This window comes from Taudactylus pleione, unplaced genomic scaffold (genome assembly GCF_031769625.1).
Source record: "Taudactylus pleione unplaced genomic scaffold, aTauple2 ptg000804l, whole genome shotgun sequence".
Classification (NCBI taxonomy): domain Eukaryota; kingdom Metazoa; phylum Chordata; class Amphibia; order Anura; family Myobatrachidae; genus Taudactylus; species Taudactylus pleione.
Window position 1 is genome coordinate 75,767 of NW_028285206.1, and position 24,061 is coordinate 99,827.

A 24,061-nucleotide genomic window follows, 5' to 3' on the forward strand; every position below is an offset into this window, starting at 1 on the left:
GAGGCGGGGTATAGGAGAGGGACCCAGTGCATCCTGGGAGGATGAAAACTTTAAATCTGTGGTGCCTGGATGTCTGCCGCCATCGCCTATACCCCAAGGTATCCTGTGGAACCCTATGGACTTCGTAGAAATAGAGATAACAAAGGTAAGTTCTTACCATACCTCATATTATCTATCTCATATCTATTTATCTATCTCATATCTAATCTATTTATCTATCTATCTCATATCTATCTTCTATCTCATATCTATCTATCATCTCTCTATCTATCTATCTATCTTATATCTAATATCTATCTCATATTTATTTATCTATCTATCTCATATCTATCTATCTAATCTATCTATCTATCTATCTATCTATCTATCTATCTATCTATCTATCTATCTATCTATCTATCTATCTATTCTAAACTAATACACTGTATAATATTATGTACAAGGGTCACATGATCAAGATCATCTGTTGTCAGAGTAGAGGAAAGACATATTTAAATAATATTATCAATATATGTCCTCAGTGTGAGGAGAGGCACAGCTAGTACAAGTACAACGTAGAGAGAGCGGCGGCCATTTTGCTGTAGTACAAATAGTATTTCTTTATACATAGTGTTTTCATTACAGCACTGCGTCGGCCATTTTCTTGTAGATTTACAAACGCCAGGCACACAGCGTAGACAAGCCGTCCTCTATCATCCGGTCATCTACTCCCAGACTCCCCGGGCGCCATTTTATGCATTGTTAGGAGGAGGTAATGTTTATATATCATGTTATTATTGTTATTCTAAAGGGCAGAGGGGACCGTACAGTGATATATGAGGGGGAATAACACAGCTCCCAGCACACACAGATATGTGATATTATTATTATATAGGGGGGAGGGGACTGTACAGTGATATATGAGGGGAATAACACAGCTCCCAGCACACACAGATATGTGGTATTATTATATAGGGGGGAGGGGACTGTACAGTGATATATGAGGGGGAATAACAGCTCCCAGCACACACTGATATGTGATATTATTATTATATAGGGGGAGAGGGGACTGTACAGTGATATATGAGGGGAATAACACAGCTCCCAGCACACACAGATATGTGATATTATTATTATATAGGGGGAGAGGGGACTGTACAGTGATATATGAGGGGGAATAACACAGCTCCCAGCACACACTGATATGTGATATTATTATTATATAGGGGGAGAGGGGACTGTACAGTGATATATGAGGGGGAATAACACAGCTCCCAGCACACACTGATATGTGGTATTATTATTATATAGGGGGGAGGGGACCGTACAGTGATATATGAGGGGAATAACACAGCTCCCAGCACACACAGATATGTGATATTATTATTATATAGGGGGAGAGGGGACTGTACAGTGATATATGAGGGGGAATAACACAGCTCCCAGCACACACAGATATGTGGTATTATTATTATATAGGGGGGAGGGGACTGTACAGTGATATATGAGGGGGAATAACAGCTCCCAGCACACACTGATATGTGATATTATTATTATATAGGGGGAGAGGGGACTGTACAGTGATATATGAGGGGAATAACACAGCTCCCAGCACACACAGATATGTGATATTATTATTATATAGGGGGAGAGGGGACTGTACAGTGATATATGAGGGGGAATAACACAGCTCCCAGCACACACTGATATGTGATATTATTATTATATAGGGGGAGAGGGGACTGTACAGTGATATATGAGGGGGAATAACACAGCTCCCAGCACACACTGATATGTGGTATTATTATTATATAGGGGGGAGGGGACCGTACAGTGATATATGAGGGGAATAACACAGCTCCCAGCACACACAGATATGTGATATTATTATTATATAGGGGGAGAGGGGACTGTACAGTGATATATGAGGGGAATAACACAGCTCCCAGCACACACAGATATGTGGTATTATTATTATATATAGGGAAGAGGGGACTGTACAGTGATATATGAGGGGGAATAACACAGCTCCCAGCACACACTGATATGTGGTATTATTATTATATAGGGGGGAGGGGACTGTACAGTGATATATGAGGGGAATAACACAGCTCCCAGCACACACAGATATGTGATATTATTATTATATAGGGGGAGAGGGGACTGTACAGTGATATATGAGGGGAATAACACAGCTCCCAGCACACACAGATATGTGATATTATTATTATATAGGGGGAGAGGGGACTGTACAGTGATATATGAGGGGGAATAACACAGCTCCCAGCACACACTGATATGTGGTATTATTATTATATATAGGGAAGAGGGGACTGTACAGTGATATATGAGGGGGAATAACACAGCTCCCAGCACACACTGATATGTGATATTATTATTATATAGGGGGAGAGGGGACTGTACAGTGATATATGAGGGGGAATAACACAGCTCCCAGCACACACTGATATGTGGTATTATTATTATATAGGGGGGAGGGGACCGTACAGTGATATATGAGGGGAATAACACAGCTCCCAGCACACACAGATATGTGATATTATTATTATATAGGGGGAGAGGGGACTGTACAGTGATATATGAGGGGAATAACACAGCTCCCAGCACACACAGATATGTGATATTATTATTATATAGGGGGAGAGGGGACTGTACAGTGATATATGAGGGGGAATAACACAGCTCCCAGCACACACTGATATGTGGTATTATTATTATATATAGGGAAGAGGGGACTGTACAGTGATATATGAGGGGGAATAACACAGCTCCCAGCACACACTGATATGTGGTATTATTATTATATAGGGGGGAGGGGACTGTACAGTGATATATGAGGGGAATAACACAGCTCCCAGCACACACAGATATGTGATATTATTATTATATAGGGGGAGAGGGGACTGTACAGTGATATATGAGGGGAATAACACAGCTCCCAGCACACACAGATATGTGATATTATTATTATATAGGGGGAGAGGGGACTGTACAGTGATATATGAGGGGGAATAACACAGCTCCCAGCACACACTGATATGTGGTATTATTATTATATATAGGGAAGAGGGGACTGTACAGTGATATATGAGGGGGAATAACACAGCTCCCAGCACACACTGATATGTGGTATTATTATTATATAGGGGGGAGGGGACTGTACAGTGATATATGAGGGGAATAACACAGCTCCCAGCACACACTGATATGTGGTATAATTATTATATAGGGGAGAGGGGACCGTACAGTGATATATGAGGGGATATAACACAGCTCCCAGCACACACTGATATGTGATATTATTATTATATAGGGGAGAGGGGACTGTACAGTGATATATGAGGGGAATAACACAGCTCCCAGCACACACTGATATGTGATATTATTATATAGGGGAGAGGGGTCTGTACAGTGATATATGAGGGGAATAACACAGCTCCCAGCACACACTGATATGTGGTATTATTATTATATAAGGGAGAGGGGACTGTACAGTGATATATGAGGGGGAATAACACAGCTCCCAGCACACACTGATATGTGATATTATTATATAGGGGAGAGGGGTCTGTACAGTGATATATGAGGGGAATAACACAGCTCCCAGCACACACTGATATGTGGTATTATTATTATATAAGGGAGAGGGGACTGTACAGTGATATATGAGGGGGAATAACACAGCTCCCAGCACACACTGATATGTGGTATTATTATTATATAGGGGAGAGGGGACTGTACAGTGATATATGAGGGGGAATAACACAGCTCCCAGCACACACTGATATGTGGTATTATTATATAGGGGAGAGGGGACTTTACAGTGATATATGAGGGGGAATAACATAGCTCCCAGCACACACTGATATGTGGTATTATTATTATATAGGGGGGAGGGGACTGTACAGTGATATATGAGGGGGAATAACACAGCTCCCAGCACATACTGATATGTGGTATTATTATATAGGGGAGAGGGGACCGTACAATGATATATGAGGGGGAATAACACAGCTCCCAGCACACACTGATATGTGGTATTATTATTATATAGGGGGAGAGGGGACCGTACAGTGATATATGAGGGGAATAACACAGCTCCCAGCACACACTGATATGTGATATTATTATTATATAGGGGAGAGGGGACTGTACAGTGATATATGAGGGGGAATAACACAGCTCCCAGCACACACTGATATGTGGTATTATTATTATATAGGGGGAGAGGGGACTGTACAGTGATATATGAGGGGGAATAAAACAGCTCCCGGCACACACTGATATGTGCTATTATTATTATATAGGGGGGAGGGGACTGTACAGTGATATATGAGGGGGAATAACACAGCTCCCAGCACACACTGATATGTGGTATTATTATTATATAGGAGAGAGGGGACAGTACAGTGATATATGAGGGGGAATAACACAGCTCCCAGCACACACTGATATGTGCTATTATTATTATATAGGGGAGAGGGGACCGTACAGTGATATATGAGGGGGAATAACACAGCACCCAGCACACACTGATATGTGCTATTATTATTATATAGTTGAGAGGGGACCGTACAGTGATATATGAGGGGAATAACACAGCTCCCAGCACACACTGATATGTGATATTATTATTATATAGGGGAGAGGGGACCGTACAGTGATATATGAGGGGGAATAACACAGCTCCCAGCACACACTGATATGTGGTATTATTATTATATAAGGGGAGAGGGGACTGTACAGTGATATATGAGGGGGAATAAAACAGCTCCCGGCACACACTGATATGTGCTATTATTATTATATAGGGGGGAGGGGACTGTACAGTGATATATGAGGGGGAATAACACAGCTCCCAGCACACACTGATATGTGGTATTATTATTATATAGGAGAGAGGGGACAGTACAGTGATATATGAGGGGGAATAACACAGCTCCCAGCACACACTGATATGTGCTATTATTATTATATAGGGGAGAGGGGACCGTACAGTGATATATGAGGGGGAATAACACAGCACCCAGCACACACTGATATGTGCTATTATTATTATATAGGGGAGAGGGGACCGTACAGTGATATATGAGGGGAATAACACAGCTCCCAGCACACACTGATATGTGGTATTATATAGGGGGAGAGGGGACGGTACAGTGATATATGAGGGGGAATAAAACAGCTCCCGGCACACACTGATATGTGCTATTATTATTATATAGGGGGGAGGGGACGGTACAGTGATATATGAGGGGGAATAACACAGCTCCCAGCACACACTGATATGTGGTATTATTATTATATAGGAGAGAGGGGACCGTACAGTGATATATGAGGGGGAATAACACAGCTCCCAGCAAACACTGATATGTGGTATTATTATTATTATTATATAGGGGGAGAGGGGACCGTACAGTGATATATGAGGGGGAATAACACAACTCCCAGCACACACTGATATGTGCTATTATTATTATATAGGGGAGAGGGGACTGTACAGTGATATATGAGGGGGAATAACACAGCTCCCAGCACACACTGATATGTGGTATTATTATATAGGGGAGAAGGGACCGTACAACACTATATGAGGGGGAATAACACAGTTCCCAGCACACACTGATATGTGGTATTATTATTATATAGGGGAGAGGGGACTGTACAGTGATATATGAGGGAGAATAACACAACTCCCAGCACACACTGATATGTGGTATTATTATTATATAGGGGAGAAGGGACCGTACAACACTATATGAGGGGGAATAACACAGCTCCCAGCACACACTGATATGTGGTATTATTATTATATAGGGGGAGAAGGGACCGTAAAGCACTATATGAGGGGGAATAACACAGTTCCCAGCACACACTGATATGTGGTATTATTATTATATAGGGGAGAGGGGACCGTACAGTGATATATGAGGGGGAATAACACAGCTCCCAGCACACTCTGATATGTGGTACTATTATTATATAGGGGGAGAGGGGACCGTACCGTGATATATGAGGGGTAATAACACAGCTCCTAGCACACACTGATATGTGGTATTATATATAGGGGTGGGGACTGTGCAGTGATATATGAGGAGGAATAAAACAGCTCCCGGCACACACTTATATGTAGTATTATTATTATATAGGGGGAGGGGACCGTACAGTGATATATGAGGGGGATTAATACAGTTCCCAGCACATACTGATATGTGGTATTATATAGGGGAGAGGGAACCATACCGTGATATATGAGGGGAATAACACAGCTCCCAGCACACACTGATATGTGGTATTATTATATATGTGGGGAGGGGACCATACAGTGATATATAAGGGGAATAACACGGCTCCCAGTACACACTGATATGTGGTATCACTGTTATATAGGGGAGAGGGGACTGTACAGTGATATATTAGGGGGAATAACACAGCTCCCAGCACACACTGATATGTGGTATTACAGGTTGAGTCTCCCATATCCAAAATGCTTGGGACCAGGGGTATTTTGGATAACGGAATATTCCGTATTTTGGAATAATTGCATACCATAATGAAATATCTTGGGAATGGGACCCCAATATACACACAGAATGCATTTATGTGTTATATACACCTTATAAACACAGCCTGCAGGTCATTTGATACAATATTTTCAATAATTTTGTGGCTCAAGCAAAGTTTGTGTACATACATGAAATAAATTTATGATTCATTTACACCCTATACACACAGCCTGAAGGTAATTTAATACCATATTTTAAATAATTTGTGCTTTAGACAAAGTTTTTGTACATTGATCCATCAAAAATCAAAGGTTTTATTATCTCAGTCATGCCAGAATTATTCCGTATTTCGGAATATTCCGTATTTCGGAATATTTGGATATGAGAGACTCAACCTGTATTATTATATAGGGGAGAGGGGACTGTACAGTGATATATAAGGGAAATAACACAGCTCCCAGCACACACTGATATGTGGTATTATTATATAGGGGGAGAGGACCATACAGTGATATATGAGGAGGAATAACACAGCTCCCAGCACACACTGATATGTGGTATTATCATTATATAGGGGGAGAGGACCATACAATGATATATGAGGGGAATAACACAGCTCCGAGCACACACTGATATGTGGTACTATTATTATATAGGGGAGAGGGGACCGTACAGTGATATATGAGGGGGAATAACACAGCTCCTAGCACACACTGATATGTGGTATTATTATTATTATATAGGGGGAGAGGGGACTGTACAGTGATATATGAGGGGGAATAACACAGCTCCCAGCACACACTGATATGTGGTATTATTATTATATAGGGAGAGAGGGGACCGTACAGTGATATATGAGGGGGAATAACACAGCTCCCAGCACACACTGATATTTGGTATTATTATTTATATAGAGGAGAGTGGACCATACAGTTATATATAGTGGAGACAATTAAACATTCCTGGTTATTAGGGATTATAAAAGTGGACTAACTAGATTGTGCAGGAGGTTCTTAGCTGGTGTCATATTCTAGTTATTTCATATTTAAACAATAATTGTTTCACGTAACAAAAAGCTAGGAAATTCCATTGACAAAACTACCTTACAGTGTAACACATTCTATTAAGGCTTCTTCCACATGATCTAAAGTTTCTGGAAATGTTTGATCGCTACCACTCGGGCTGGGATACAAAGGAATGATTTCCTCATCCTTATGATTGAATCCAGTTGCTTAGATGGCATGCGTGAGCACACAGACCTGTGATATAGCCGCTCTGCCGTTGTGTGAGTGACATCAGTCCATAACCCTGCAGGACCTGCAGCTAAGAGCAGGGTGTGATGGCACCGTGACTGGTATTACACAGGGAAATAGTAAAACAAGGCTTCTACCCTAATGGTGGTAATGTCATCTCTTTGTCGGGTTTGTTTTGTATCGTTTCCACTGTTTTTGAAATTGTAGATCATGTATAATAAGCCTCAATAGGACACGTTACACTGTATGGTTTATTCCACAGTGTCTGAAGAAGGAGGATGTGTGTGTTTTCTATACGGTATCAGTTTTATCTGGATTCCCCTCTATTCACAGAAGTTCTGCATTTGGAATCAGCTCAGTGTGTCACCAGAATTTAGCTCCTAGACCAGTGTTGGGCATTGATTTTATAATTAAGTGTAGCCGGTATCAGACCATACTTGTAGTGGTGACTGTCAGACTTCTCTTGTAACACACACATAATACCACATTTACTATATGGTCTGTAGGGCAGCTGTGACTCGTCTTCCACACTGATATTCTTCTCTTTTAGTAATGTCTGATATCATTTATTGGTATTAAAGTGCTATTTTATTGTTTTGTGTGGGTTATATATGGTAAAGGTATGACTGATGTAAAGACAGAAGATATAGAGGGAGAAGAAGAGACGTATGTGACTGATGTAAAGACAGAAGATATAGAGGGAGAAGAAGAGACGTATGTGACTGATATGAAGGCAGAAGATATAAAAGGAGGAGCAGAAGAAATGTATGTGACTAATATAAAGGAAGAAGATACAGAGGGAAAAGAAGAGACATATGCGATGGATGATCAGCAGTGTAAGGAGGAGGAAATACCTACAAATATCAACACAGGTGAGTAATAATTATTTATTACAGAAAAATGTCACATTCTACTGGTTCAGAAACTACAGCAATCTCTTTGCCTACATCCTCCTCTGTCAGTACAAATTAAAAAGTGAAATTAATCTGCCCAGTGGGGGAGTCAGAAGCCATCAGCCCCTATTATACTCCTGCTCTCCCCTTCACATCATATCACTGTGTGTTACCAGCCCAGAGATCTGACCAGTCTCCTCCCCACACTCTCTGGTGTATCTTATACATCAGGAGTCATCATCCCCTATTGTACTCCTGCTCTCCCCCTCACATCATGTCACTGTCTGTTACCAGCCCAGAGATCTGACCAGTCTCCTCCCCACACTCTCTGGTGTATCTCATACATCAGGAGCCATCAGCCCCTATTATACTCCTGCTCTCCCCTTCACATCATATCACTGTGTGTTACCAGCCCAGAGATCTGACCAGTCTCCTCCCCACACTCTCTGGTGTATCTTATACATCAGGAGCCATCATCCCCTATTATACTCCTGCTCTCCCCCCTCACATCATGTCACTGTGTTACCAGCCCTGAGATCTGACCAGTCTCCTCCCCACACTCTCCGGTATATCTCATACATCAGGAGCCATCAGCCCCTATTATACTCCTGCTCTCCCCCTCACATCATGTCTTGCTGTGACATCGTCTAGTGATAAATCATAGGACTCAGCTGAGAGACCTGATATCACTTTTGCTTATTTTCATCGAAGAGAAACAACTTTTTATAAAGAAGCTTCTGACGCTCTCATAGTAGAAGTGTCTGCACTCGGAAGTGATGGCTGTGAGCTTGTGATTATGACACTTGGGGATAAGGGGACACACGGGACCTTTTCAGTATGACGTCCTCTCTATTCATAAAGCAGTAGAGGTTCATTTCCTTCCACTACTCACCAATATATGCACAGCTTGGAAACCAATACACAGACTGAGTGACTGATGCCACAACTGAGAGAGTGCACAGAGCCAATTGTCCCAGGCTGTAGGGCTATGAGTGGCCACACGCTGGGGTACCGGTGTACTGGCTACCATTACGTCTGTGCGGCACGGAACCAAGTCTGGCTGCTGTGGCGTTGCTGGGAGAGTTACAGCAGCTGGGAGTCTGGTCCCAGGCCGCAGTGCTATGAGCTCCTGAATGTTACGGACTGGGAGCCTAACTCTGAGTGCCCCAGTACTGAAAGATTTAAGCTCCAGCGCTTATTCCCGGGGCTTGTGTTGGAAAAACTTTACAGATGATTAAATAAAATGTATTAAGAAATCTATTGCTCTGTGCAATGCATCAGGGAAAAATAATGTATTTAAGGTAAGTGTAATATTTAAAAGTAACATTGTACTTGCCTATTGGTGGTGGTCTAGGGGATCGGGAACCCTCCGTGGGCTTTGTTCCCCTCTCAAGGAATCAGAAACGCCTCCCATGCAGCCTCCTGCAGCAGAGTGGCATGGGGAGATGCAGGGAGATCTGGCCAGCAGAGTGGCATGGGGAGATGCAGGGAGACCTGGCCAGCAGAGTGGCATGGGGAGATGTAGGGAGAGCTAGCCAGCAGAGTGGCATGGGGAGATGCAGGGAGAGCTGGCCATCAGAGTGGCATGGGGAGATGCGGGGAGAGCTGGCCATCAGAGTGGCATGGGGAGATGCGGGGAGAGCTAGCCAGCAGAGTGGCATGGGGAGATGCGGGGAGAGCTAGCCAGCAGAGTGGCATGGGGAGATGCGGGGAGAGCTAGCCAGCAGAGTTGGCATGAGGAGATGCAGGGAGAGCTAGCCAGCAGAGTGGCATGGGGAGATGCAGGGAGAGCTAGCCAGCAGAGTGGCATGGGTAGATGCAGGGAGAGCTAGCCAGCAGAGTTGGCATGAGGAGATGCAGGGAGAGCTAGCCAGCAGAGTGGCATGAGGAGATGCAGGGAGAGCTGGCCAGCAGAGTGGCATGGGGAGATGCAGGGAGAGTTGGCCAGCAGAGAGGCATGGGGAGATGCAGGGAGAGCTGGCCAGCAGAGTGGCAAGGGGAGATGCAGGGAGAGCTGGCCAGCAGAGTGGCATGGGTAGATGCAGAGCAGGCTGGCCAGCAGAGAGGCATGGGTAGATGCAGGGAGAGCAGGCCAGTACAGTCAGCTGATTGTTTTCTTGGAGCTCCAAAGACCTCACACTTGGTGACCAGTAGACTGCTAACTGTCAATACTTTCTTTCTGCATCTGGAGCCCAAATTTGTCCATAGACGGTGGGCAAAAAGGGCTCCTAGCAAAATTCAGGAAGTAAAGTCTTGGATGTCACCTTCCCCCCTCCAGACTTGCTGGCAGCTGGGTACCTGGGTTAACTGTACAGATGGTCTTAGGCACAGAGGAGTGTGACCGCTCCCCACTGTTCATTAGGGACAATATCCTCTGGAACATCAAGAAAGATTAAGCACCTTCAGTGATGGGAATTGTCTTTTTCAAGACATTTGAGCAATAATCCTCTTGCCTTAAAATGCCTGCAACTGCTTGTATCCTGTGAACACCGGAATAGAGCAAAACATTTTGTTCTCCGGCTGTTCTGCAAGCTGAAACCCTCTGTTACCTATCCCTTGCAGACTGGATCCTGCGGAGGGACCAGTGGAAATTAGCCAACACTACCCAGTAACTGTTGCAGCAGCATGTCCACACATACCGTGAGGTAGGAGGTTACAGGTGCCAGTGGTAGGAGCTTAGGAGAAGTGGTTCCAGGTACAAATGTACGAACTTGCGTGGAACAAGCAATTCCAGGTGCCAGTGTAGGAGCCTGCTGGTGGCAGTTAATTAGCCGCCCACTGCGCAGTGGGAGGAGTTAGCAATAGGCAGTTACTGAGACGGAATCCCTAGGAGTGGTGGAGTAAGCCCACTCAGGCTACTGAGGAACGAGTGACCACCCTCTCTTCTATTGTGTCACAAAATTTGTGATCACCTGGCAAAGCGAGGTCATCCGGTCACAGGCGGCCTTAGGGCCCATTTATGGACTGACTGCTATTTCAGTTGATCTTTATTTTAGCTGTTCTTCTCTAAACACTCTACATGCCACCCAGTATATTGTATCCTGCACAAGGGACTCTAATCACCATTAAACAGACTGTAACTTGTTACTCTGTGTTGGTAGAAACCTGGAACTCTGTTTACAACTGTCACATGTCGCTAGGTCCAGCGGTGGCGGTCCCTGCTTGTAATCCGTGCCGATGAAAAAAGGGCAAGAGCACGATTACAACTGTCACACTTCGCTAGGTCCGGCGGTGGTGGTCCCTACTTGGAATCCGTGCCAATGAAAAAAGGGCATGAGGATGTTTACAACTGTCACACGTCTCTAGGTCCTGTGGTGGCGGTCCCTGCTTGGAATCCGTGCCGATGAAAAAAGGGCAAGAGGATGTTTACAACTGTCACACGTCGCTAAGTCCGGTGATGGCAGTCCCTGCTTGGAATTTGTGCCAATGAAAAAAGGGCAAGAGGATGTTTACAACTGTCAAACGTCACTAGGTCCGGCGTTGGTGGTCCCTACTTGGAATCCGTGCCAATGAAAAAAGGCCAAGAGGATGTCTACAACTGTCACCCGTCGCTAGGTCCGGCGATGGCGGTCCCTGCTTGGAAACCGTGCCGATGAAAAAAGGGCAAGAGGAAAGTGTTGTCTCTTTAGAATGGTGCACTTTGATTAATTTCAAATATATTACAAAACAATTTGTTACATACAAATAATCAAATGTAACTATTTCACTCACTTATTAACCATTCATTGGTATAATAAAGTATCAAGTTTGTCCAGATCGTCCTAACTATTTAATACACTTATATTTCTTAGTTCATCCTATTATTGATCTGGGTCAACCTGCTGCTCCCAATGACAACAGTTGTGTTGGAATCACTCGTTATTGTAGTAAACCTTAAGCTGGTCAGACACGCTACGATCATCGGGGCGATCCGCCCGATATCCGCGGATCGCCCCGATAATTGTAGCATGTGTGCGGGCGACCGAGGGTTAAATATCGCTCGGTCGGGCATGCCGGATCGTCCAGCATGTCCATCCGATGCGATATTTGTAATTTAAAATGACGGCCGCATCGGTCAGTGTATGCCCAGCCGCGGCCGACAGACAGACATTTCCTGTGTTCCTTCCCATGGGAGGAACAGGGAAATGTCTCCTCCCCCGGGAGCTACTGCATGCTCACGGGTGATTTTGGATTTGGTAGTAGCTCAAGAGTCATACTTCTATTAACAATTTCCCTGATTATTCCTCCGTCTCCGGACTCTGTCCATTATCCACAGTTCGGGTGACATATCGTCTAGTTTCCGCTAACGGGTGCTTGTTAATTAGCAGCAGTTGACAGGACAAACTTATGTAGTTTAAATTCAAATATTTGCACACATATGATACACACAGATAGCGTGTCGATGCATGTTTCGCTGCTGTTGTTGTTTCAAGGCTCTAATCTATATATCTTCTATACGGTTTTTAAATATTTCACTGATCCTATACCTCATGGTCCTGAACGGATCATCTTGGGTGATGATTTTTAGACAAGATACCTAATAAAAGTTAACTGTTATTATTTGTATATAACAGATTGTTTTTTTAATATATTTGAAATGAATCAAAGTGCACCATTCTAAAAAGACAACACTTTCCTCTTGTCCTTTTGTGTGTACTATTACCTGTTGTCGTATATTGGTAGCACCCCCACTACTACCAATTCTTCTACTGTGAATGATAATAAATACGGGGCTATTACTTAGAAAAGTTCTAAGCAACATTTCAAATCCAGCGTCTTACATAATCCCACTCTGGCTATTTCCTGCAGTTTATCCGTTCCAGACTCTCCGTGTTTCTAACTTCGCTTCCTGTTTGCTCCTTGGGTACCTCTGTTGCGCATTATGGTGACCACTTCAGACTAGTTTGTTGATTCTTCTGGAAGCCCATTTAGTACTTTCTTCTGACATATTGTATCTGGATGTGGGGACCTTAAGCGGCCCATACACGGTGCGATTTTTTGCACGATATGGCTGATTTAGATAAATCGTAACAACCAATCGTGGTATATCATGTGCTGTATTTGTACGATTACGATGATGATGTGCATCGTAGATCTTATGGAAAAATGGTAAGATTTCGACCTATCATGTGCGATGTGACACACATATGCTGTTTTGCTTGATGAACGATCCAATATACGTGGTCTTGCAAAATCCCTGGCCACTCCCCTCCATTTTGTGAGAAACGACGCATCGATATCGTATGTACAATTGTTAACCATTTCACTAAATCGTATAGAGAATTTCAAGGGAAATTGTACAACACATCTTAACGTTAGGAAATCGCATCATGTATGGCCAGCTTTAGACTTTAATTGTCACAGATCTGCCCTGTCACACTGCTGGGGATGTGGGGACCCTACACTAATGGGGATGTGGGGACCCTAGAAGTACAGTGTAAATATCTTTTGGTAATGTCCTAATATAAAACCATGTTGATAGAAATGTATTCCCTGATACACATCTTTGGAACATATATTCGAGATGCCTCCCTTATATACTTGGTAAATGCTGCATAGGGAGTCATACCTAGAGACCTTTCCCCATCCAGTATATTTGATTAGGTTTCTGTACACAAATCACCTGATAATCACATATATAACAGTCACTGTGTGCCTCCTACAGATGGATCTATTAACAGAAATACCCCAGAGAGATGTCCCCGTCCTATTTATTCCCAGGACTGTACAGAGGAGAATCACAGGACCCCACAGGAGCATCAGGTAATAGAGGCTCTTCCCAAAGATCGAAATACCAAAGTGACACTTCATTAATTGTTATATGAACAGAAAAACGAATATCTGGTGTCAATTTAACTTCCAGTGCAACCTTCTGTTTGACTGCTGCTTCCACAGAATGGAGGTACCCTACCCCCACATAAAAAATTATATTCAGCAAAGAAAAAAAGGAAGCGCTGGCAAACAGTAAAATTCGATTTAGGTTAAGGTAGGTGGACATTAATTCTACTTAGAAAGAGTATTAAGTGCACTGCTCTATATGAATATTCACATGGCCTAACATTGTTTTATTTATATATATATATATTTTCATTTTAATAAATATTGGAGTATTTTGTCGGCTGATATTTTAGAAGTGATATATCAATTAATATTAAAAGGAAAAATAAATCGAATTTTACTGTTTGTCAGCGCTTCCTCTTTTTTCTTTATTTCATTAATTGACCTTCCTTGATTAATTAATCTGCTTCTAATTGATTATTCAATTTGCACTAGTAACTCTTGGTGCTCCTACTTATCTCACACAGTAACTTGTAATTTTTATGTAGCTAATCTATAGAATGGAGGAATCAGTAACAATCTAAAAACGAAAAATAACAATGGATGACCATATTGAAGATATGTCATTCAAATAATAAATAAAAATAAGAGAAATAAATAAAATGAAAAAAAATTTCAATAAACATATAAATAGATTTGAATCTAAAAATACTTTGGCAGATAAAGTAAAAACAATTTATATAGCAAATTATAAATTAAAACATGTACGTATAAAACTCCAATATCCTTCACAATGCCTTTGCGTAGTGTACCATTTTTAATTTTCCAATGTTATAACATGGTTATGTACATTTCATGTATTTAATACATCACTAGTGAATGGTATATGCACATATGCTAATAGCCTAACCAGCATTGATATTCACTCCTGAATTAAATACTCTGCAGTCCTGAGTTCTGCTATTCCTTCAAAATGTAACAAAAAGACCTCCTTTATGATAGAAGGCGCAGCTTATTCATGATTCAAGTTTTGCCTGACTGGCATTGACATTTACTCACTGATATGGCCAACTCAAAATTGTCCCCAGATCTGCCAAATCCTGTAGCCGCTGGCCGTGGTTTTCTAGTTCCACACACTGCCCTTGGCTGCAGTTGCAGCTCAGTCGGTCTGGATCTGTTAACTCCTTAGTGTGTTGTGCTGCCTCTGGGTTGGACATACATTGTATGTCCCGCACTTACCCTTAATAGTTTGGTCTACTGACGTTCTCCGCCCTTTATTTTCCCACTTACGGTGGTCCGGTTTGCAAGCTGGGATTTTCGTCCTGGGTGCTCAGTCTTTGATTGTGCTGCTGTCCTGCATCTCTGTCTCTGCATTTCTTCCTTGCTGGAACGCAGCCGTGGAATGCAGAGCGACAGCTTCTGGCTTCCTCTCTTCACCTGCTTCCGGTACCTGGGTATCTTTTTTCCTATTAAAAATTGCTTTCACCTATGCGTTTCACCCATAATTTAATGTCGCCCTATAATTAGCTTCATCAGGGGTAAACCATCAGTCTCTATTACTGCCGTTATATAGGGCTTATAATTAATTAGTTTGTAGGTTCTCAAAATGGTCTAGTTTTTTTTTATTGAGTTTTCGAAACACACCCAAACAAAATAACAAAAGATACAGTAAGCTAATATTATCAGCAGGCATAAAATATACAACACATAATAGTGCTCTGGTTGAATGATACACATATAAGTAGCATAAATCATGGTAAATAACAGAAACATAGACCATAGCCATCTCAAACTGTGCGGATGTTACCGTGCAGACCCATAGGCACCATCTGAGCCCACGCAGTCTAAAAGCTATATAGAATAAATTATATGAACAGACATATTGTGTAGACATTATATAATTTAATACAAAATATCACATCAGAATAAAATACAAAAACCGTTCCATGCCTGCCAACATATATAAATTATAAAAATATATATAGTACCTATCCCCCCCAAAAATCCCAAATCAAACCACCCTTAAACCCCCCACCCTGTATGACCTAACCCCTAGATATACCTGGATCCCCTAAACCCTTAACCCGTTACTAACTAACCTAATTAGCTAAATATCTAAAAAAAAATGCCCCCCTCCCTACTGAAAATAATAAAACAGGGGCAAAAAACTGGATCGCCCTAAGCTAGTGGAGACCGACCCCAGCCCACAAGGCCTCCAAAATAGATTAAATCAAAAACAAATACTTCCCCCCTCGACATAAAGACAGAAACAAAAATATGAAGATCACATATATATCGGGAATAAATCCCCTATCACCTCCCGGCCTAAATACAAACAAAGTAATATTTATATATATATTTATATAAGCATATAGAAATTGTACAAGATAAGTAATAATTGACAGGGGCATTAGACTTAAGTAACTATACAGTAGTCATAACCCGGCTCCCAGATATATAAAAATGAAATTCCTCAACTTATTGAAACGAAATATGGTACTTTTGTGGCATGAAAAATATAAACATTTTAAGAATCAGGATATATACTTGTATATTGGTGCAGAAAATGGAAAATCAAATAGATACGGCATCAAAAATATGACAAATACATTAGACTAAGGAGTACTAATCCGGCCAAGCCTCAGTTTCTAGCAAAATATTAAAAGCAAAAGGAGTTTTGGACCAGCCCACCCAAACATATGCAAAAAGTACATATAATGCTGAATTGTTGGAATCAGAATCTTCAGCATAGCGTGTATGGCAAAAAGATGGGCTTTTTGGAGAGGCGTCACAGGTTCGGAGGGCCCATAAGCTGCAAAATCAACGGTCTGGGATTTAGCTGCAACCTCTATGGAGGATATAACCATATATTGAGCCTGAAAAGCCGCATACGATTCAGAATGTCCAGGGATCGGAAAAAAGTCAATCTTGGAGGAAAATGCAACCACTGAGGAGGATAACTCCAGGAGCTGGTTGGTTGCTGACATAGTGGGGTCGCCATATTCAGAGATCGAAGGAGAAATTGGAGAAACCGAAGTATCGAACACTGTCAGCAAATGGTATCTGAGACATCCCGCTCCACAGCTTGATGGTGTTCAGGCCGCCATTAACAGAGACATTGCTTTTCCCCACGTCATGATCACAGGTCACCTCTTCGGCTATCTGAGAATCAATGTGCTGAAAATCATAAATTGGAAAAAGTAACTCAGAATGTAGATTCATCACCCATGCTACAAGCCTCTCCTCTGAGCTGGCAATAGCTGTAAGGAGAAGTTCCATGATAGGGTGTGAGGACATAACCGCCTCAGCAGCTGAACGTAATAACAATAATATATTATAAACAAGAAGTTAGTGTAAAATAAAGCTTCGTTGTGAATAAGCTGCAATATCAGGCAGTAAGTTCAGGGAGGCAGACTGTAACGTGAGGTATGAGTCATAAAACTGTGCAGACAGAAATAATCTAGCACATCAATAAATGCAACTGCACCTGCACTCCAGGAAATACAGGATAGCAGCAGAAGGTCCACCCTCAGCCCGCAGGCCTTTAATAATTCAGAGGAGCACTTCCAGATAACGCTGGGTCCGGAAACCGCGGGTTCAGAAAGGATCTCAGCAAACTTTATGAAGTTATAGGATGGTCATCCGCCTCCCCAACAACTCAAAGCACTGACCGGTGGAGATTCGCTCTTGTCAGAGGGAGCAGCAGCAGCAGCACACTCTGAGACCGACCACAAGATGGCGGCCGGGCCCATGCTACGCGGATCAACAGGAGCCCACAGACTAAAGCTGGGTCTTCCACCTTCCCACCTGTCCAGGACACCGACCAGGATGACAGGGAACTCAGCGCCCGAGCCAGGAGCTGCAGCAGCCGCCGGAGGGGAATCCAAGATGGCGCCCGCAGTGATGAGACGCTGCAGAAGGAGACAAACTGCATCCACAGCACAGCCACCAGAAAGAACAGGCTGCCCAACGGGTTCCAGGAGCATGGAGGTAAGTATCCAGCTATGAGCCAAACTAGGAGTCCAGTCAGAGGGTACAGGATGCTAATGACGGATATTTAGGCCCAGGAGCTGTAAAGTCAGCCTCCTTCTCCTATCTCATCCAGGCCACGCCCCAAATTGGTCTAGTTTGATGTAACTGGGTATTTTTAACCCAGTCTACATCTTATGCTGTTTTATGATTAAATAGTATATATCTCTGAATTTATTTTTTTGTTACTGAGATCCAAGTCTTAAAATAATTATGATTAAAAACAGATAAAAAAATTTAATAAAAATTACAATAAATTAAAATAAAAGCAAACATAATAAGAATAATCTAATTGATGATCTTAGATGCTGAAATTTTACTATTTATTCTCATATTATGTACTCTGACATTATTAAAGTGGTATTGTTTATTTGGGTAAATTAGGATGAAGTCCTTACTGATATTAAGAGAGAAGTTATAGAGAGAGAAGAAGAGAAGTATGTAAGTGATATTAAGACGGAAAATATAGCGAGAGAGGAAGAGACATATGTGACTGATATGAAGGCAGAAGATATAAAGGGAGAAGAGACGTATGTGACTGATATAAAGGCAGAAATTACAGAGTGGGAAGAAGAGACGTATGTGAGGGGTTATCCGTCGTGTAAGGAGGAGGAAATCCCTACAGATATCAGCAAAGGTGAGTAATACATGCTTATTACAGAAAATAATCAAATATTCAGTCTCTTATTCCTCTGTTAGTGAGCAGTTTGTAGATTTGTAAATCTAATTAGAGGTGGTTTCTGCCGAGCCGTCCACAATTTATATGAAACATGGAAAGTGCAATCAGACTGTGACAGAATATAGTTTAAGGCTGACGCGTTTCTCCAGTAGTTCCGGTGCGCTTTCATCTGAGGAATAGTTTGTGAGGGTAAATCGGTACAGGTGCTCATAGTGTAGTAATAAAACACCAATTTATGGTTGTACAATAGGTATGTTGTGTACTTTTTTTTTTTTTTTTTATTGAAGCACAATCATTATACTAAGTACAATAACATGTATAGACATAATAGTATTTGAAGCAACTTATTGGGTGGCACAATGGCACTTATTCTACATGGAAAAATCCAAGAGATAAGGGATGAAAATATTACATACAATATTATAATGAACTTGTACATGGCGGTGTCACAGAATGTGCAAAAGGAAAAGGTAATTTAGACACAAATTTTATCGTTTCCACCCAGTCCATATTAAACATAAAATGGGTTGGGTATGCAATCCTGGCTGTCGGGATGCCACCGGGTACAATACCGACAGCAGCATCCTGACAGCCAGAATCCCGAAACCCATAGGGAAGACACGTAAGTACTTTTCTAACCCCTCCCCTCCCCCTAGTGTCTAAACCTAACCACCCCCTCCCCGCACCCTAAACCTAACACCCCCTCCCCGATGCCTAACCCTAACCTCCTACCCTAGTGTCTAAACCTAACTTCCCCCTCCCCGCACCGTAAACCTAACACCCCCTCCCCGATGCCTAACCCTAACCTCTCACCCTAGTGTCTAAACCTAACTTCCCCCTCCCCAAACCCTAAACCTAACACCGCCTCCCCGGTGCCTAAACCTAACCTCCCCCTCCCCGCATTCTAATCCTAAAACTCTCTACCCGGTGCCTAACCCTAACCTCCCACCCTAGTGTCTAAACCTAACCTCCCTGCACCCTAAACCTAACACCCCCTCCCCGGTGCCTAAACCTAACCTCCCCCCCAGTGCCTAAACCTAACCTCCCCGCATTCTAATCCTAAAACTCCCTACTCGGTGCCTAACCCTTCACCTAATGCCTAACCCTAATCCCACTACCTAACCTACACCTAACACCCCAATACTTACCTTCAGGATGCAGGCGATCGGGATACTGGTGCCGGGGTCCTGATCTGTCGGGATTTTGGTGCCGGTATTCATACAGTCCGCATGCTGGGATGCCGACTATATTCCCACTCCCATAAGCTATGGTAAAGATCCGCTTCCTCTCACCCACATCTAGGACAATTGTGGGATTGTGTGAGTCACATTCTAAATCATCTATCTGGGGACAATAAGTTTATTAATTATTAGCGAATAATTAATTATGTGCACTAGAAGTAAATAGAGAATGAGCTCTGGAGAGCCCACAAACGAAATCTGAGATGGTAAGAGTAGGACACTGCTGCAGCCATTGGCGCATACCTTGGCTAACCAAATCATGGTCCAAAAATGTACATAATAGGGAGATGGTCTTATAGAGAGGGGTAGGGCGACACAGAAGCTGGTCGAGTGAGTTTTGCCAGTCTGAATGTGCTAAGGGAAACTTCTCTAAATTTCCAAATTTTGCAGTTACCTAGAGGTATTTCAGGGGTCCACTGCGCTGGAACATTTAACACATTTTGAAGCTTGTGACTCTCCCTACTCTCCATATTGTGAAGGGGATTAGGTTGATTGACCATCTTGGAATTCCATATTACGTAAGAAAGGGAGGTGGATGGAACTCCTTGATTGTAAATGTGGAGGAAATATTTGAGGGTCATTGTGGGTAAAAACTGTTATTCCAAGGATGCCACAGTATGCTGGGTCCCCGACCCTTATTATCAGGTCCATCAGTGCCCACCGCGATGATCTCCTCCTGGTCGGTGCCCGGTGCTGAAGTACTGTAGGCTTCTCACCCCTGACTTCTGCGATCTGGCGGCCACGGCTCCCGTAGGGAAGCGTGTGCCACTCTGTGTATAATTTAAAGGGCCAGGAACGCCAAAGTGTGATGTCACACTGGCTCCAAATTTGAAATCCCTCCCTATATAAGGTTGTCTCTGAGCATAATTCAGTGCCAGAGTATAGGCTCAGTTACCATAGTCCAGCGATTAGCCATAGTGCATTCCAGTGCTCTTCCTGTGCTCCGTCCCTGGTTCCTGTCCACCCTGTGCTCAGTTCCTGCCGTCCTCCTGTCTGTTCCCTGACACCATATGCATTCCTGACCTTCCAGCTCCGACCCACTCTGTTTGCACTCATCCTCCTGTCTGTACACCTCACTGTGAAATTACCTTACCAGCTTCTGTGCACACAAGCCCCGTACCAGGAAACCCAATCAGAGTGCCGCGACCTGCTTGTCGGGCGTTTCGAAGCCCAAACTTCCTTGCGGGAGTCCCTGGTGAACACCACAGGCGCATTAGGCTCTGCGCCTCTGTACTGGGTCGACAGCCAGTTCTGTAGTGCGGGTTAACAATGATTTATTCCATCTACTGATGATCTGAACTGAGTGGCGTGATTATATGTAACAACATTGGGAAGTTAATTTGATTTTGGATGGCACAGTTTTCTAATCAAATTGGTGTGTTAATTACCGTAACATCTTTTGAGGTGAGTAAAAATGGCAGAGATTGGAGTAGGTATAAGAGGCGTGGGAAAGTTATCATGTTAATGAGAGCAGCACGTCCTAAGTATGAAGAGAGTCAGATGTTTCCATCATCTGAGTTCCTCAGTAATGTCACAAATCGTTCGGGAGATGTTCCTGATATATGGTAGGTCGGGGGTTCTGGGTGCAGTGATCCCCAGATATTTAGGTGTTTGGAAAATTGGTATAAGGACCCCCAGGAGGGTATGGGAGTACATTGATTTAGAAACATTGCCTTGGATTTATCCGCATTGACCACCAAGCCAGAGATGTCACCAAACTGATGTAATCAAGGGTTACGAACATTGTGGATCTGTAATATACAACAGGATGTCATCAGCAAAGGCTGTAATCTTAAAATGGCGTGAACCCACCCAGACTCCCCAGCTCTCCACAGCTCCATAGGGGCGCCACAAATCCCATTTAGCAGTAAAGATGTGCAAGGATTGAAGTAAAATAGACGAAGGAGTCGGATAAAGTCGGACAAATTCCCCACGTTCCAAAACTTCCAACAGGTGAGACCAGAGGACCATGTCGAACGCCTTGTGTGTCTGTCAAGACTGAGAAGCAAATTCTGAGTACAGGTTGAGTCTCCCATATCCAAATATTCCGAAATACGGAATATTCCGAATTACGGAATATTTTTAGTATGACTGAGAATGTGAAACCTTTGCTTTCTGATGGTTCAATGTACACAAACTTGTTTTAAAGCACACATTCATTAAAATACAGTATACAATAAACTTCAGACTGTGTGTATAAGGTGTATATGAAACATAAATGAATTTCATGTATGTACACAAACTTTTTTGATGCTCAAAATTATAAAAAAATATTGTATAAAATGACCTGCAGGCTGTGTGTATAAGGTGTATATAGAACATAAATGCATTCTGTGTTTAGTTTTGGGTCCTATACCCAAGATATTTCATTATAGTATGCAAATATTCCAAAATACGGAATAATCCGATATCCAAAATACCCCTGGTCCCGAGCATTTTGGATATGGGAGACTCAACCTGTACTGAGATGCCGAGCCGAAGTATTCACAGCAGCAAGAGCAGTCTGAATGCACCTAACCGATTGCCTTCCCCCCCACGTACCCCAGTTGATGTTACGTTAGCAGGCTTGGGAAAATATTTTTCAGGCGATTGGCCATGAACTTTTCTAAAGTAGTTTAAAGTCAATATTCAATAAGGTTATTTGATGATATGAACCACGGAGGGGATTGCATGGGAATAATTAAAAAAGCATAGGATGGGGCATGATGATGTATTCTACGGAATTGATCTAGGAGGAGGGGAGAGTTGTCCTCCTAGAGGAACTTGAATAATCTCAGGAGAAATCATCGGAACCTGGTGCTTTATGTGCAGGAAGGCATTTAAAGATGTCACGGAGTTCCTGATCAGTAATGTCCTCACTAAGGATGTCTTATTGCTCCTGAGTATGGGTAGATGGGCTTCATCTAGTAAAGCTCGTTGTTTGGCTGTGTCAACTGAGGTGGCAGAATATAAAAAAGAGTATTAAGAGTGAAAGAGGGACAAGATGGCCTTGGAGTCAGCAATTGAGGCCTGGGTGACTGGATGCTAAACTGCTGTAATGTGATTTCTCGGTTTTCAAGATTTGGCCATATTAGCCAAAAGATGGCCTGCCTTATTGTCCCAACATTAGTATTTGTGATTAGAAATTTCTAAATTATGTTTGGTTTGAGAAAGAAGAAAGTCTTCCAGTAGTTGCCGAGCCTGCTTGTAGCGAAGTTAGTTATCATTAGATGAGACCGATATGTAGTCAGAACTTGGGCAACAGTGGCACTCACACCTGCGCTTAGCTACATAGCTAATAATGTGTCCTCTAAGTACTGCTTTAGATGACTCCCACGTAAGGATAGGGTCCTCAAAATGCTCTAGATTATCATCAAGAAAATCGGACCAGCGTGCCTTGAGGAATGAATGAAAATCATCAGAAGAGGCCAAGTGGGTGGGGAATCTTCACATTTTATCTATATGGGGGTCAGTGGGGAGGGTGAGAACAACCGAAATAGGGGCATGTTCTGATATCATGGAGACGTGTCACCAAAGTATCCGACTGCTGAATGATGGGTCTGTATGAGGGATTCAGAAGAAGCCAGGGGTCTGTTAAATGCAAGGCTGTGAGCAGAGAGAGGAGCCACCGCCAGGTGGAAGAAGACGGTCTAGGGATCGGAGGCATCACCAATTTAAGGGTCAATGTATAATAAGCATATCCAGACCCCCAACAATCCATGAG

General features: G+C 42.8%; 1 protein-coding gene across 1 annotated transcript in view; it reads left to right on the forward strand.

Annotated features, from left to right (window-relative positions):
• Positions 1 to 695: 695 nt before the first annotated feature.
• The window catches only part of LOC148474863 (uncharacterized), a 29,126-nt gene continuing 5,760 nt past the window's right edge, over positions 696 to 24,061 (forward strand). The window contains exons 1-4 of the mRNA XM_088458064.1: positions 696 to 751; positions 8,380 to 8,631; positions 14,297 to 14,394; positions 18,823 to 19,075. Coding sequence (XP_088314190.1) covers positions 8,382 to 8,631; positions 14,297 to 14,394; positions 18,823 to 19,075 — 601 coding nt within the window. The 5' untranslated portion in view covers positions 696 to 751; positions 8,380 to 8,381. The remainder of the gene's footprint in view (positions 752 to 8,379; positions 8,632 to 14,296; positions 14,395 to 18,822; positions 19,076 to 24,061) is intronic.